At 39.4% G+C, this 17,303-nt stretch overlaps 1 protein-coding gene across 2 annotated transcripts; it reads left to right on the top strand.

Moving 5' to 3' along the window:
- Positions 1-3: 3 nt before the first annotated feature.
- Positions 4-15,981, top strand: MCMBP (minichromosome maintenance complex binding protein). Of its 2 annotated transcripts, none has more exons than XM_084526537.1 (16): positions 4-258; positions 989-1,074; positions 2,962-3,102; positions 3,431-3,472; positions 3,946-4,047; positions 5,414-5,543; positions 7,020-7,171; positions 7,623-7,723; positions 9,485-9,654; positions 10,264-10,387; positions 12,185-12,302; positions 12,859-13,024; positions 14,002-14,135; positions 14,704-14,868; positions 15,255-15,343; positions 15,605-15,981. In XM_084526537.1, exons 1-16 carry the CDS (start codon positions 201-203, stop codon positions 15,729-15,731), a joined length of 1,905 nt encoding a protein of 634 aa, XP_084382663.1. In that variant the 5' UTR covers positions 4-200; the 3' UTR covers positions 15,732-15,981. The 2 variants fall into 2 exon arrangements, with proteins under 2 accessions (XP_084382663.1, XP_084382664.1); XM_084526538.1 differs by having other exon boundaries at positions 23-258; positions 3,946-4,069; positions 5,425-5,543.
- Positions 15,982-17,303: the final 1,322 nt, after the last annotated feature.

Below are 17,303 nucleotides of genomic sequence, written 5' to 3'. Positions count from 1 at the left end.
GAGGAGGAAAAAGGCGGGGTCCGGGCAGGGCAGCGCCGCCATTGCTGCGGCTGCCGCCTTAGGAGGAGGTGGAGAGGAGGAAGAGGAGGAGGAGGAAGGCGGAAGCCGGCAGCCCCCCGTGCTGGGTTTGCGGGCGGCAGCTAGGGCAAGTGGGGGGGATCGGTGGCAGCTCCCTCCCTCCCTCCCGGCTGGTCGCCGCCATGCCGTGCGTGGCCGACTGGCTCAACAACCCCTTCAGCATCGTGCAGGGCATCTTCGGTGAGCGCGGCCGGCCGGGCTGGGCTGCCCCGAGGGGGAGCGAGCCCCCGGGGGCTGGGGATGGAGGGAGGAGGGCGGCGGGCACGGTGCGGGGCTGCCCGGAGGCGGCGGGCGGGCAGCGGGCGGCCGCCTCCTTCTCCCCGCCTGAGGTGAGGTGAGGGGCGGGCGGCGAACCGCAGGGGCTGTCCCGGCCCGGGGAGCGGCTCCCGGGTTTAAAATAAAAAGCTGAAGAGGGTTTTTGGCTCGGTGCTGCTGCGAGGTGTTCCCGAGCTAGCCGTGCTTGAGCACACAGAGGCTGGAGGCAGCCCTTGAGGGTGTCGGGTCTCTGCTCTACCTGCCCGCATGGCTCCTTGGTCACCGTGCTCCTGTGAATGCTGCCAGGGCTCTTCGGTGCTAGGCTTGATCTTAACGAAAAGGACCGCGAAATAAAAATAATTCCTCAGTGACCACCCAGCGGAAGGTGGCCCCTCGTCTCCTGCAGTTTCTCGCAGGGTACACGGCAGCGTTTCAGAGCCCTTCTGCATTTCCAGCAGCGTTCCTCCTAGTTTGCCTCAAACGGGGTAAGATAAGGAAGTTGAAACAATTGCAACAGCCCTGAAGTTGTCTAAAATTAAGTGGTTTGCTCAGAATACGCATACGTGTTTAAACTGCTTACTAAGTTAACATGTTTCTCTGTTCAGCATTATGCTACGTGATGCTAACGCTCATGTAAATGTGTCTTGTTTTGTAGCCCAAAATCTTCCAAATTCTGATTGGGAAAAGAAGGTGACTGACTATTTCAAAGAGAAATTAAAAGAAAATAATGCTACTAACTGGGTAAGGATCTCTTCTGTCATTCTTCTGGAGTTAGGATCTTAACCTGGAACTTAGGAACAGCATTCTTTTTACCTCTTAATTATTGTGGTGATCTGTTCTTTAGAAGCTCTTCCTTCTCAGAAGCGTATTTCTAGATTTTAGGCCTTTGTGATACAGATTAAAGCAACTGAAATGTAAATGACCTATGTAAAACAAAGATGTAAAATTCTAATTGAAACTGTGGAAGCCAATCCACTTGACTTTAGTGTACTGTTTTGCCCTGGGCCATAACTGCTAAATGCTGCCTGTTTGTAGCATCATCCAGTAGATGGCAGGAGCTGACAAATTCTGTCACTTCTGAAAGCCTTCACGCCACCCTGTTAGTCTGCAGTAAGTGTTTGTACACCACGAGTTTCTGAGCTGCTGTTCATAAACCCCTTCTCACATGACCCTTTATTGCCATGCTGGAAACTTCGTGTGGGTTGAAGAACTACGTGCTTAGACTCTCACATTTGAGGAAAAAATACTCTGCTAAAACCGTGCTGTATTAGGCTGGGTCAGTTCTGGAAGTTCAGCAGGGAAGCTGTGCTTTAGGTTTAAAAATAAAGCATCCATACTTGGGTTGTGCTAGCGACTTTTTTTTTTTTTTTTTTTTCCAAAGACTGGCAAAAACGGCATCCTGGAACACCACAAAGTGGGTTAGAAAGTCTTGTGTCAAATCTGTTCTGCCTAGGGCTAAAAAAAAAAGTGAAAATTATTTTTCTTCCTCTGTCAGTGAAAGTATTCTGTATTTAAATTTCAAAGACAGTTTACATCAAAGAATAAATGGCAAATTTGTGTTAAACTTGCAGCATAAGGAAGGAGCTAAAAGCAAGCTCTCTTAGTCGCTTATGAGGGAGCACAGTCTTGTTTCTTAAACCCCTATTTCTTATAGGGCCACTTCTGTTTTTTGCTGCTTTAATATTAGGTGTGTTTTTGCAATAAAAAATTTACCCTTAAAATGTGAAAACTATTCTTATAACAAGTCCCATAATTTTAAGATATACTACTTACGTGTGTGCTGTTTTTTCTTTTTTTTTTTTTCCATTGACATGTTAACATATGTGAAAAAGAGTTGCCCACTGTGAGGGATTTGGAAATTGAAATACAGGTTTTCTGTGGCCTTTTATTATAGAAATTGTGTGTACAATTGCTCCAGTACATAATATGTTGTAAAAGTGCTGTTAAATAAGATTAAAATAAGTAAATAAAATCCAATTTATTGCTGCAGTAATTCCCAGTTGAAGAGTTAGTTTAAAAATTTGTTGTAGAGTTCACGTATGCTTTCAGTGAACCAAAATGCGTTTGTTAATAGTGTAGTGTTGGGATTGAAAAATGGATGAGATCGGTGCCCAGAGAAGCTGTGTCTGCCCCATCCCTACAAGCACCCGAAGCCAGGCTGCATGGGGCTTTGGGCAACCTGGGCAGTGGGAGGTGTCCCTGCCATGGCAGGGGTTGGAACTGGGTGGTCTTCAAGGTCCCTTCCAACCCAAACCATTCTGGGATTCTGGCTTTGGAACTAGAAGAGTTTGGGAACTGTTAGCGTATGATAATACTAATTATTACCTTTAACAGCTATTGCGGGAACTCCCAATGTTGAGATACATGGCACTTTGTTACTGCTTGGATTATGGCACTAAAAGTGGGGGGAAAGTACCCAAAAAATACAGTGTGTGCTACCTGATAAGGCACGGAATTGTCAGAGGCAATTAATCCTATCAACAGCAACAGATAAAAGTTTTAGCCAAGGAAAGGAGCAGTAGGATGCACCAAATAAAAATAAGTTGGTGACAGCTTTTGTGATGGTTTTGGTGTACTTTAGGGCACTTCCTAGTAAGCCAGTTGTTTAGAGCAAGCTCTCTTTTATAGGTTCCATCACTGAATGATGTTCCTGTACATTACCTGAAGCCCAACAGTCTAGTGAAATTCCGCTGCATGGTTCAAGATATGTTTGATCCTGAGTTTTATATGGGAGTATACGAAACAGTTGACCCAAACACAAATGCACGTGTAAGTGAAAAACCAATCTATTATTTCAGGAAGTGCTTAGCATTTTTCTGTTCTAGTCTTCATATTTCTCTAGTTTCTGAGTTAAATGTCAGAGCCTTGGCACTGTCTGATAGTAATTCTGTTTGTGGAGTTCAAATGGTATCAGTGATACATCACTGCTTATAATTCTGTTGGGGAATTTGGGGAATAAAAATTAGCTTAAAAAATGAAAGCTTCAGCAGTGTGTCTTTGAAGAACTTAAGACTGCAATAATTTTGATATAAATAATTCATACACGGGGTGCTGTCAGAAACAGAACAATTGCATTGTCTTTTCTCCTTCTTGACAGGTTTTGCATTTTGGTAAATACAGAGATGTGGCGGAATGTGGGGTAAGTTACACAAGTTATATGAATTTTGAGATGAAATATGCAGTTTTTAAATGCAGTGTAACTTATTTGGTGCTTATCAGTGGATTCTTGGAAATGCTGTTCTTAAAAACACAAAATTAATCTAAGTTTTGGACAGCAGAGTATTCCTAACTGCTAATACGCATTTGAAATTTAGCAGTCTTCCAGCTATTTCTCTTGCATTTAAAATTCATTTTGCTTGGGTGGGATCAGGGCGAAAGCACAACAAATCTTGAAAATTTCTGCTGTGGAAAACAACCAACTTTTGGTAGTACAGTGCTGTTGGGATCAAAACATTGTAGATGCAGACTGTTTAGGTTCCCTATTTCATGCGAATGTAATAGCGCCTGTTTGTTAAAAGTTCTGGCTCGGTAACTGTACCTATGGAATTAGTTTTAAAAACAAAAAACACTCTGATCAGATTTTTAGTATCATCATGTCTGTTGGTGTTGTAGCCTCAGCAGGAAATTGATCTGAACTCCTCGCAAACAGTCACCTTGGAGAGACAGACGTTCTACTGCGTTCCAGTGCCTGGGGAATCAGCATGGGTGAAAGAAATATCTTTTTTTGTCTGCGCTAGTGCTGTGTTATACAAACAGTGACCATCAGCTAATTCATTAGATTTAAGGGAACAGATTATTTGAAGTTTCGTTGTTTGTTTTTTTTAGGCATGGGTGGATGGTAGATATAGAAGATAAAAGGAGAATTGGTTTTAAGTAAGAATTAGGAGCATTTCTTTTTGATTTGCAAGAGATTTAGACTAGGTTTTCATCTATGCTTGGGGGAATCTTGACTATTTCTCTTAATCTGTATTTGCATGTTCAGAAAACGGGAAGCTTCAGTTGAGCCATGGGCATTCCGTGGGTATTTTATAATTTCTGTGTGAGCATCCTAATTTAGAGTCTCATATAAGTACCTGTAGCTGAGCGTGGTTGACAATAATTCTTGAAAAATTTTAAATACCATTTTTAATGATTCAACGGTATGTCACTTTAGCGATGAGTACAGGAAATGGCCTGGGGAGACACGAATCATGGTTTAGTTTTTTGTAATAAAAGGGAGTTGAATTACCTGAGTGGACTGGTTACAGGATGCTTTTAAAAGCTTCTGGGAGCTTATATCCTCTTCTCTGAGGGAGTGGGTGATGGCTAGAAACCTTGAAATATTTTGCATTTTGTAAGAAGGTGGATTTTGGTAAACATAATATGATTTGATATTTCCTGTTTTGAGTTCAGAATTTAAGAAAACTACTTGCCATTGGCACAGACTGCCAACACAACTTTAAAATTGAAGTAACATTTTCTTTGTAACCAAATGATTGGCAAGAGTTAGTTTTTGAGGAATGCTTATATCAAAGTTCTGCAGCTATGGGGATTTAAAAATGACCTTGACTATTATGAAAATACTGAGCATCATTTCAATGTTTGCTCATCATGCTAAAAAAAAAGTGTATTAACTTTATCAAAATTAATTTATAGATATGCCAGCAATGGTACCTTACAATTTCTGTGATTACGTTGAAAATAAACACACAGAAAATGTTTACATACTTGTATCGGCTAGCAACTCTTCTTACAAAGTCTGTTCTGTGGGGTTGAGCTGCAGAAGAGGAACTTCTTGAGATTGAGTTGTTTCTGACTGCCAGCGTGTTCTCTGGGCCTGAAGACAATGCTTTTTTTGGAGACTGGTAGTGGAAAAGGACTTGTTGGGGGTAGGGTGTGTCCAGTTTCAACAAAGCCTATGATTGCTGTATGGTTCTAAAGCAGGTTGCTTTACATTGATGACATCTCTTCAGATATGTAAGGTTTACATCATTATTTTAATATCTTGTTCAAAATTGCATATTCACATTTTGTTGCCAAAGCTTATTTTGCCTGGATTTTCTCAACTGAGTGTGGTGTTGTCCTTAATCCTCAATTTTACGCCTATATCAGTGCAAGCCAAGCGCGAGTTAGTCCTTCAACATCCTACACACCAAGTCGCCACAAGAGGAGCTACGAGGAAGATGAGGATATGGAACTGCACCCATCGAAGCAGAAAGAGCAACATATAGGTAATACTCAGAATTGACAACTGGATGTTAGGGTATTCTAGCAGAATTTGCAGGAATTCCATTTTTAGAAATGGAAATGTTTTCAGTTGTTTGAACTAGTAGTGTTACTGGAAACTTGATAACTATTTTGGTGGTTCTGTTGAAGTCATCAGTGGACTGAGTAGTGTTGGGTGAGCCTATGGTGTTGTGCTTGGATATTGTATGACTTGTTGGTATCACTTCCTAGAGTTAGTAACACAATTCCTAAAATAAACATTTTGTTCAGCACCACTTGTGTATTACATTTCCTAAATGACAGCACGTTAAGGGATTTATGGCAGCAGGCTGAAATCTAGGAGTTCTTATTTAATTTTCAACAAGGAGATTTAAAGATAATCTGGAGAAAATTGCAATTTCTTCTGTCTTACTGTGTGTGGATGTTGCTGCGTAAACTGAGCCCAAACTGCGTCTTGATTAGATGATTCTTTGATACAAACAAAGATATTGCTTCTAAATATGTCTCCTACAGGCTTCCCTTTTTTAGCTTGTGCAAGATCTACGAATCTAAATTTGTAAGGGAACCAGATAAATATCAGATTCTTTGTAGCATCTTAAGGAAAGCTAAAAGAAACCTTTGAAGAAGATGGTATTGCCAAAACTGAGTTAGGATGATATGCAATGCCTACTCATTTTGTGATCTGTTTGTGAGCTATTTGTTTCAGTGCTTTTCTGTGGAGATGCCACTTAAACAAAATCCAAACCCATGCTGGTCTTTTCTTTCTTTTTTTTTTTAAAGACTTGGGCGAGCTGTCCTTTGAACAGAAAAATGTTCTTCTCTTCTTTTGAAGAGAAAATGGTTTAAAATTATCAGCCCAATTAAAAGAATAAAAATGCAGAGGCTATTGCTTTCTTTTATTTGGTGTTTTATGTCCATGTGGCTTGTTTGCTGAATTTTAGGGTTTTATTTTTGTATTTGTACTGGTTTGCAAATGTTTTATTAGATAGTTTAGACTGTTTTGTCTTCATATTTGGACTGATGAATTACAGCTTAGATTTTTGTAGCTTTGTTACTGCTGAACATCTAATGAGATTCTTAATGTAATCTGTTCTGTTGATGTGTACTCTCACCTTTAAAAATACCTAGTTAAACTCGAGATGCAGAAAGATACTGCCTGTGCAGTCCTACAAACTTTAAAATAATTGAATTGATGCGGTTCAGGCATTACATTTTGAAAATCAGGTTGTTTGGTCACATTTTATGAAGACTTTACTCATTACTAAGAGACACAGATCTGTACACACACTCCTGCTTATCTTGGTAAAATAGGTGAAACCTCTCTGTTTTGAGGCAGAATATTCTCTGTAATAAACTGCTTTTTAAAAGTATATTTTCCTTCTGGCTTTTTGTTAAATTAGTTGAATGCAATGTTGTTTGCTGTAGGAAGTTGTTCATTTTACATTTCTGTTTAAAGAGCCCATGAACCCTCTGTTTTTCAGGCAGTGGTGGTGATATCCATGGATGTGGGGAGCCAAAGAGATTAGAAACGGAAGCTTCTGCGGGTCATCATCTCATTTCTCCCAACTGCTCCCCTCCTCTTGACTTAAATTTTCCATTGCCAGGAGAGAAAGGACCAGCATGTCTCGTAAAGGTAAAACGAACAGAAAGATGATGAGCATGACTGTGGCCCCAGTGAGGCAGACAATCTGAAGTTAAAGTGCAAGTAGCCTTTAGCTTATAGGCACTGTTGTCTTTCAAGTCCAAAAATCTTGTTTCTACAAATAATTGCATTATTTCTCTTCGCTACTGCTCTCTTTAAATTGCTGAAATCATTCAACAGCGTTCATTGGATCTTCTCTGCTCTCACTGCTCTTGGTGAGGGACAGGAAGAAAGTGTTACCAGATGCTCAAGTATGGAGCTGATGCTGGCTTCTGGTTCTTTGCTTTTAGAATCTGCCCTCTTAAAGAAAAAGTTGTGATGAAACAAGCAAAAAAAAACAATACATTAAACACTTTGTATTGTATTTAAAATAGTCTTTAATTCTTTAGCATGCTGTATTGACTATGAAACCTCCAGCACAAAACTTCTCTCTCTGTGGCAGGTATATGAGAGCTGGGATAGCTACAAAGTCAATGATGTTCTGGAGGTGTATGGCATTCTGTCTGTGGATCCAGTGCTGAGCATAGTAAACAATGAAGAAAGGTAAGGCTTAGCTGGCGTGTGATTCTGAAATGCAGGATGTTTTTCATTTTAATGGGCAAGATAGTTTTGGTTATCCCTTTAATCCAGGCAGTAAAGAGTGTAAATACATAAATAAAAAAAAAAAATAGCATACAAAAATAGGTACATCCATACCCTGGAATACATGATGCGTTTTGTTTTATAGGGTGTTGTACAGTCTGTAAAGAGGAATTGCTTCTGTAGCTAAATGTTCCGTGAGCTTTCATGCCTATTTAACATTCAGTGAGCAAATGAATAGGAAACAGTGCTTTAAAATGATAAAAATATGCTTTTAAAATTTGTAATTCCCTGAAAGTTGTTACCATAAACAGTTCAGTAAAATATTAAAAACAAACAAAAATGTATTCATAGATAGTGAAAGTGACCGAAATGAGTGTGAATCGGGATGAATTTTTCATTAATTAAAGTTGTACCATCATATTATACTGCTGGTAGAAACTTCTGGTTTCACCTGCTGTTCTGTGATTATTTACTTGACAAAATACCATATAACCCAGAGAGATGCAAGAAATCGATTACTAAAATAATATTAACAACCTGCCTAACACAGGTACTACTAATGCCTTGAGCTTCAAATAAGTAATTCGTGTTGGTAACTTTATCTTTTTGATAAGTACAATATCAGGAGTGCAGTGTGTCCTTTACAGTGCCAGCTTCTTAAAAGGAACTCGGCCTGGTCAGCTGCTTTTGGTTATCATCTTTCTGACAGAAAGCTAATCCTGGATTGACAGCTCAGTTGGTGTCATAGATTTATTTATTTTTTCCTGCATGTCATTCTATCGCAAATAGACAAAGTGGCAGTGTTTAGTAATGTTTTCTAATGTGAAGATGCTAAACAAAGAAGTTTCCTTTAGTAGAAAGAGATGACAGTCAGTCAGTGAACTGCTGAAGAAGCATTGAAGCCATGAAGCCTTTCAGCTTTAAAGACCAGTTAAAGTTTATCAAATTTATACTAAACTTTACTGTAATCTGATATGTAGAAACTATGATCCAAAGGTGACCTGGTAGGGATTTTTTTTAAGGCATCATCAGGAAGGCCAAAGCTTGTATATCTGAACTTTTAAATTGAGAGGTAATACCTGCAAGTTTGAGTTAGGTATATTGGGACTTTTTTTTACTCAGCCAGTGATGTAGCTGTTACGTGACTGTCCAGAAGATTTCGTTGTCAATTTCTGGAACCCAGGTAGAATATGAAAATCCCACAAGGGCATACACAGACAAATGTAATAGATTGTTATGTTATTTATTGAGAAGTTGCTGTGGAGCCCTTATCCAGTGCTTGCTGGATGTTACATTAAGTAACATTTCATGTTAAGCTGCATCTTATTAAGTGGTGCAGCAAATAATAAGCATGGTCTGTTGTTGGGTTTGGTTTGGTTGTTCACTTCGTTTTGGTTTGGTTGGTTTGGAATTTTTTTTCCTATTAAAAATAAGAATCAGTTACTTTATGAAAATCATAGGATCCTACTTCTTTGATCAAGCGTGGTCTGGTGGTTCTGTATTGTTGGTTATGTAATTGTGGTTCAGTATTTATGGTGCTTATAAAAATCATAAAGATGACAGTTCTTGTGGTTTGAGTACAGGAGCAGTTGCCAGGCATTGGGAGCAGATGTTGGGAATGCAGACACGCTGTGTTTGTGGCATGGTCTCAGCTGCACATGGTCAGGTGGAGAAGTTTGCACGGAATGTTTTGAAGTTCAGTTGTGCTGTGCCCTTTCCTAGGGATAACTCAACCCTCGATCCTATGGAGTGCATGGACACAGCAGAAGAGCAGAGAGTACACAGTCCTCCAGCCTCCTTAGTCCCCAGAATCCACGTGATTTTGGCACAAAAATTACAACACATTAATCCATTGCTGCCTGCATGCCTTAATGAAGAGGAGAGTAAAACCTGTGAGTATCTGAATTTGACTTCATTCATTGTAGATGTAAACGTGCACTTTGCACGTTTGAACAACTACTTCTTGCCAGTGATTCATGCACCTCTGAGCAAAGATTTGTGTTTAAATCTTTCTAAATGAGGAGCCATTCAATACTACAGAACTGGGCAAGGTGCAAATGCCTGTGTTAATGCAATGCTTATGTGCTGCTTTTTCTGAAATAAATGTGACTTAAATGAAAATTGTTCTGGATAAAGCCCAAAGACTTCAAGTTTTTCAGCTGTAAGATTGCTTACATTACTTTAAAATGGAGTAGTGAATTGCTGGAAAACTAGATTTCCAATGTAGCATAAGCATGAAAATGAGAAACATACAGGGTAAAGAATTATGAGACCGTGATGATGAAAAGGCAATTCTGTTCTTAAGTAACTGCTGCTCTTTGTGGCCTGTGTGACTGTTACCCAAAGCCAGTAATACTCAGTGGGAAAACTAATGAATGTTTGTTTTTCCTAGACTGCTTTGGAGTAACTATTTGTCTTCATCTAGCTGTAACAAAGTAAGCTTTTACGTAGAGGAAAGGGGCACGTTTTCTGATATTTTTTGTCTTCTGCTCTTTTAATAGTTGTTTCTAACTTCATGTCTGAGCTGTCACCAGTGAGAGCAGAGCTGCTTGGGTTCCTCACACATGCGTTCTTGGGAGACAGTTTGGCCGCCGAGTACCTTATATTGCATCTCATCTCCACAGTGTAAGTGTTCTGGTGTTTGCTGAGAATTTATATCTTCATCTTTTAAGACATTTCCTTTTGGGGGATTCTTCACCATTCTGCCAATGAGTGGCAGAAATAGAATAGTTTAAATACTATTCCAGCAGTACTTTATCCACCTAAAGTTGTCCTGTTGTAATGGATGCAGTAAATGTATTTCGTTGACTGAAAATACCAAAAGTTTTGTAAGAAGGCCAGTTTCATGGTGATATATCCATTCAGCATTGCTTTGATAGTTGGACAAAATCTCCAAAATAAACAAGCTTAAGCAGAGGTAGGTTGAAATCTTTTTACCTTTAACTTTTTGTAGAGTAGGACATGCGACTGGCTTCTCAAAGACAGCATTTGTTATCTTTATTTACTAACTTCAATGGTTATTGTTTACGTAGTAGAAGATACTGAAAGGTGCAGTCTGGTACTGTGTTTAATTAACGTAGGCATTTAATGATAAGTTCAAGTGACTCATATGTAGCAAGCGGTAGAAATTTGCTACCTGAGCTGATGCTGCAGCTCAGTGTGCATACATTTTGATCCACCTTCATTGCTGATTAAAATGAATTTGCTTAAAGTTCTTTTGTGTTGGTTTAAACTGTCACTGGATGAAAGAGCACCGTCCTTTGACTCATGAAAATTTCAGGTGTGAAACTTCAGGCAATCTGTTTTGAATAGATTATTTGCTAGGTTTTAATTTTAGACTTTATTCAGAATGGATTCCAATTTTTTTAAATGTAATTTGTATACAAACCACTTGTTCTGTGGTTTTCAAAAATCCCATTTTGCTACAGAGTGAATGACCACTAGAGGAAGTGTTTAGACAATGCTCTCAGACATAAGGTCTGACTTTTATTTTTTGGTGGTGTTTTTTTGTTTGTTTTTGTTTTGTTTTGTTTTTTGTTTTGTTTTGTTGGTTGTTGTTTTTTGTGTTTGTTTTTTTTTGGAGTGGTCCTTTATGAAATTCACAGGCAGATGAGTCCGTGTGTGGGTCCCTTCCAACTCAGGATATATTATATGATGTTTTCAAACCAATGTATGAAAAATCTAGTACAGCACAGATGCTTAATAAAAGTTATTTCAGAGCTGTGAGTGGAATCAGCATCTTACCTTTGTCATACCTGCAAGTGACGTGTAAAAACCTCCAAGGTATTTCTCAGCATCAGCATAGATCCAATCGTAATGCCACAGCAGTGTAATTACCAGCTGGAAGGCTTTCTGCTGGCTTTGTGCACAGTCTGCCCAGAACCCTGGTCCCTAATTCCCATATAAATACACATACTTCAGTATCACTGTGCTTTTCTTTATGTATGCACTTTGTGCTCTTAGGTTAGACTGTGAATGCTCTATCACTTAGACTAGAATGTGTTTTCTCCCTTAGCTGTATCACAAAAAAAAAAAATATACAGTAAGAAGAGGGAGAGGAAAGCTGAGGGCAGGTAAAGGAAACAAACGAGCATAATAATTAGGGAAATTGAGCAGTAAGAAAGAGAAAGGATGAAGGAGTATTTACAGCAGAACACAAGGAGAAGAGAACATATCACAGGATCTCAGGCTCTATAAATGTACTGCTTTTGTGCAATGCTGCAAAGCCTGCCAAAGCAGTGTGCAGCCTAATTTAGCTCCTTGGATGCTGGAGAAGGAGGAAGAACAGGACTGTTACTATGTATGTATTAGCATTGAAACCCTGCTAGCTATCAGAGGTGGCACGCAGCACTCAAATTGAGTGGTATCTGTGATCACCGGGTTAATCAGATGCTTGCCTAACCTGCTTTGCTTTTGGTTTAGTTATGCAAGACGAGATGTGCTTCCTCTGGGAAAATTCACAGTCAACTTGAGTGGATGTCCAAGGAACAGCATCTTCACAGAGCACATATACCGCATCATCCAGCAGCTCGTTCCCGCAGTAAGAACAACGGTGTTATAGTCTTGTAACACTTTTAGTCATAAATTTGGGGTAGTTGGCTCAAACAAATACATTTAGTTAAAGACAAGCTCGTTAAACAAAGGTCCTGATAGCCATCTAAAGGGCAGGTAAAAAGGAGATGCTTCATTTTGCCTTTCTGGGTTGATTTATCTAAATGCATAGAACGCTTAATTATTGTGTCATTACTGTTTGTACCTGAGTTTGTGGATACTGTTCTGCAGAAAGTTCATAGTAATTTGATTTGGGGCCATAATAATTATGTTGTGTCAATAATTTATTGGTGTTTTTTTTGGTTATTCTAGGCATGCAGTACAAGTGTTAGGTTTTGGTTCTTAACAGAATTATTTTCCTTTAGTAATGTTTTTCAGGCATCTAGTATAAATGGATAGGGTAAAATGTATTCTGTGGCGTGGTAACAAGTTTTGTTTTACTTGCTGTGGAGGTTCACAGTTGCAGCTCATGCTAAAGGAAAAACTACTTACTAGGGACATTGGAGGAGGGGAAATGCACTGATGAGTTTCTTTTCCCGTTACAGTCCTATCGCCTACAAATGACAATTGAAAACATGAACCATTCACGATTTATCCCACACAAAGACTACACAGCTAATCGCTTAGTCAGCGGAGTACTGCAGCTTGCCAGCAACACTTCCCTTGTAGTGGATGAGACTCAGCTTGAGCAAGGACAGCTTGACACAACAGGTAGAGTGTTTTTGTTTTTTCTAATTAAAAAAAGGGTATGTAGACAACAAAGATTCATACATTTCATTGACAGTAGTGCTGATTGTGTCCCAGTGATCACTTTCTATTCCAGAACTGTTGGTTTCCATATCCTGTTTTGGTGTTCCAAGTAGTGTGCTGCCTTTTCAGACAACTTAGAGCGTTTTCTACTGGTTTGTTTGGCTTTGTGGCTTGTTGGTTTTTTTGTTTTGTTTTTCTAACTGTTTCTGCTTTCTGGAAGTTTTTGCTTGGAGGTGCTGGTATTGAGTCAAAATGAATAGCTCTTCAATGAAAAGTCCTACACTTATTTTTCCCAAGAGTCCCTTTATTGAGAAGTAGTCTCTGTCCCAGACCACAAATGGCTGATAATGAAACACCCTGTGTAGTGTAGGTGCATTGTAGAGTACTCTGGACAGCATATTTGATACTTGATGGAAGAGGCCATGCATTGGAATAAGTCTTAGTCCAAACTACCTCTGATTAGAATAGTTTCAGTTCCACCTAATGGTTTTGGTTCCCCCTAAGACAAGCCATTTCTGCAATAATTTGACGTGATGATATATTTTTCAACTGTCCAGTCTTGCTGGCCAATCTAACGGTCTCTCTCCAGCAAGGCTTTTTTCCTTACACTGTTAATTCACATTTGCATTCTGTCACAAAAGTCACAGTGTTTTGTCATCTTCTGAGAGGAAAATTTTTCTGTGTAAGCAGTTATCTGGCTTTGTAGAACAAGAGAAAATTTAGACTTAAAGAACTGTTGATTTCCATCTTAATAAACGGTTGTGTCTATATGGAAGATGGCACAGACACACCTAAGAAAAGTCTGCAAGAATTTTTCTAGAATTTTTTTGTTTCAAGATTTTTTTTCAAGATTTTTTGTTCATTAAAAACAGTGGGGGGGGGGACTCAGGTCTGACGCTTGAGACCATTTTTCAGAGAATCTTTTCTTGCATTTCTAGGTGTACATAATGTGAAAGCATTGGGTAATCTGATAACTTGGCAGAAGGTGGATTATGATTTCAGTTACCACCAGATGGAATTCCCCTGCAATATTAACGTTCTGATCACCTCAGAGGGCCGATCACTCTTACCGGTATGGCGAGGTCATCTTGAATTTGGGGAATCATTAGGGTTGGTAGCTACTTAAAGCACTGAGCGTACTATTCCAGGGACAAAAAGAGGACGGGAAACATTTTGTGAGTGGTGGTGGGTATGAGAGATTCACCTTCCTCTTGATTGGGAACAAAATACTGATGGCACCGTCTAGTGGCTGAAGTTGCTAATGGATATTGCACCAATGGGTCAAGTTTGCAGATAGATGACTCTCAAAGCCTTCCTGTACAGTAGCTTCTGTGGGTGTATGAATAAAGAGCAACAGCTCTGGCATTGACCCTAGCAAAACTGCTTAGCCTAGCCTTACAAATCTCTGACCACTTGCTTTCTAGCTTTATGAACTGAGAAATTGCTCTTGCCTTTAAGGAAAACCCATTCCTGCTTGAATGAGAACTTCACAGTGGATTTCACAGATGGAATTGTTAAATATTTAAAAAGAATTACTTCAGTTCTGGGAAATAGTGAGTTTTGTTGCCTTAGAGGTTAAATAAATCTTGGAATAGAAAAACACGATGTGAAAAGGGATGATGTGTGATTTTATTTTTCAGTCAGATTGCCAAGTCCACTTACAACCACAGATAATTCCACCAAACATGGAGGAGTACATGAACAGCCTCCTAACAGCAGTGCTCCCTTCTGTGTTGAACAAATTTCGAATCTATCTAAGTTTACTGAGGCTGCTCGACTACAGTATATCTGATGAAGTGACCAAGGTATGGAAGACTTCATGACTATCTTTTCCGTTGTCTATTTGCAAAGAAAGCACCTTAAGAGAATGGTATTGTACTTGCCTATTGCTCTCCCTGGCAGTGATTGTTGGAAGCTTTCTTTAGAAATCAAAAGCAGTTTCTTGCCCTGAATGTGAATTCAAGGGTGTGTAGTTGTATTTCAGTATATACTTTATATGCATCCTTCTTGGTAAAACTCATTTTGAGAATAATTACTTTCAAAGATGAGCTAGCCTATTTTTACCCCAGCTGGCTTCCTGACAATGTTTCTCCTGTAATTTAAGGCTAATTATGGTGTTTAGCTTCCTTGAAGGCTTATCTGATACTGAAGATTCTTTTTGCCACTCAGTTACGTGCTGTGTTGTTTGTAGGCAGTAGAAGAAGACTTCGTAGAAATGCGCAAGAATGACCCTGAGAGCATAACAGCTGACGATCTGCACAGAACTCTGCTGGTAGCAAGGTGGGTAGCAGCCTGCTTGAACTGAAGGCTTCCCAGCGAGCTGGAACCAAACCAAGGCTGTAGTTTGATAGTTGCATGAGGCTGGCTGGCAAACGAAAGATGGAATCTGTGACAGAAAAAAAGATTCTTAATTCAGAGTGTTTGAAGGCAGCGTTGCCTTTTCTAGTTTTTAGGTTAATGAAAGAAAACTCTTTTTGTCCTTGTATTGTATCACGTGTGACAGCTTGAACAAGCCCTTAATTGTTGTTTCTGTTCACCTAGGTTCCTGTCTCTCAGCGCGGGGCAGACAACGCTGTCAAGAGAAAGGTGGCTGAGGGCGAAACAACTGGAGGCACTACGTAAAGCCAGACTTCAGCAGCAGAAATGTGTTAATGGGAATGAACTCTAATGTTCTGTGGATGTCACTGAGAATTTGTCTAATCCTACATGGAACCCATACTAAATCGGGATATTGTTTATACCAGTTTTTTTGTAGATAATTTATACCAAAATGTTATGGATATTTACCCATGCAGTCTGAACACACTATCTCTGTTCAGCCACTTAAACATATTTTATGAAATTTTTTTGGAGCCTGTTTTGTAATTGAGAATTGGTAACAATGAGCAAATTGTTTGATATTAAACTTTAATACTGAATGTGTGTAAACTCATTTCCTTTAAAAGTAGGAAAATTTAACCCAAACAGGGGTAGGCTTTATTTTGAAATAAGCGTGATGGAATTCTTGAACTACTTAATTTTGAGGAACAGAGGTTTCTGCTAAATAGCTTATATAGATGAAACTTCTGACTGCAGGTATCTGAAGCTGTATACTGCTCTTCCTGTTAAGTAAGGGATGCTGTTCCCCTCTGAGCAGCATAATGATGATTATAGTGTGATAGAAAGAATTCATCTAAAATTCCACTAGGAAATCTACTGTATTTAGAGAAGACTAACTTGTAAATTCCCCTGAGCTGCATTCTGCTGTAACTTCTAAAGTATACATGTAACTGGAGAGGGGTGATACGCATGTAGTAGTGCAAGAAATATCCTCATATCTCTATTACCAGTAATGCACCACTTTGATTCTTTGAATAATATCAACTAAACATTAAGAAGGGTCTACCTACTCACACTGCAGTGTGCAGTGAGTGTCAGGTCACACTGCCCCAGTGCTAATGGGACTTGCAGAACTGGTCTCACACAGGGCTGGTTTGGGTGAAATACGGCTCCACTACAGAGTCAGAAAAGACTGCAGAAAGACTAATAATAGGGCAGGGCTGTCCTCATGAGGAACTCAGGAGAGGGCTGCAAGAATCAGAGTAGTGCTAATTAGTTCTAAAGATGACAAGATAGTGCTTCACTTTTTATGAACAAGAAAAAAAGCTAAAAAGTAAAAACCAGTCCAGAGGCTTGCCCCTTCCAGTTATGCTCTTGCTTGCCTCAGCCTCAGTATCAAATCTACTTGAAATACAAGACTTTCAAGCAGGAAGGTGTGAGAGACATGAATTCACCCCTAACTGGCAAAAGACTCAATACAAAAATACTCTTAACAAAGTGGAGCTTGATGCCCTTTTACCTCACTCAGCTTATAGAGTACTAAAGATGAATATTCCTGGTTTTGTCTTACTTGTTCCACATTAACACAATGTTAAGCAATCAGCTGAATGAATACAGAAAAATGTCTTAAGAATACAAGTCTGGCTAGGAAGGATTTTGGAAAGTTTTCTTCCAGTGACACTCAGGGAATGGTTTGACACGTGTTGGCACATGATTTGAAACTGTCTTTGTTATTTATAGTATTTAGACAAGGCTTAAACTGAAAGAATATTTTCAGATTACTGCCGATCTACTGTTCAGAAGCTGATGATCCCCTATAGCAGATGAGGAGCTCGTTTCCACGTAGACAAGCCCCAGACTGCTCAGTAAGCCACCTACTTTTTCAAGGTAGCAGTGGGAGGTATAGGATTGACATCACAGA

Source organism: Aythya ferina (genome assembly GCF_964211825.1).
Source record: "Aythya ferina genome assembly, chromosome: 7".
Classification (NCBI taxonomy): Eukaryota; Metazoa; Chordata; class Aves; order Anseriformes; family Anatidae; genus Aythya; species Aythya ferina.
Note: the sequence above shows the minus strand (reverse complement) of the source record. Positions and strands in the feature narration are given on the sequence as shown.

Bases quoted from the DNA above. Each gene is read 5' to 3' on its own strand.
- MCMBP (XM_084526537.1), top strand. From the start codon at position 201: ATGCCGTGCGTGGCCGACTGGCTCAACAACCCCTTCAGCATCGTGCAG. The intron at 12,303-12,858 runs GTAAGAACAACG...TTCCCGTTACAG, and splicing joins TCCAGCAGCTCGTTCCCGCA to TCCTATCGCCTACAAATGAC. The intron at 13,025-14,001 runs GTAGAGTGTTTT...TTGCATTTCTAG, and splicing joins AGGACAGCTTGACACAACAG to GTGTACATAATGTGAAAGCA.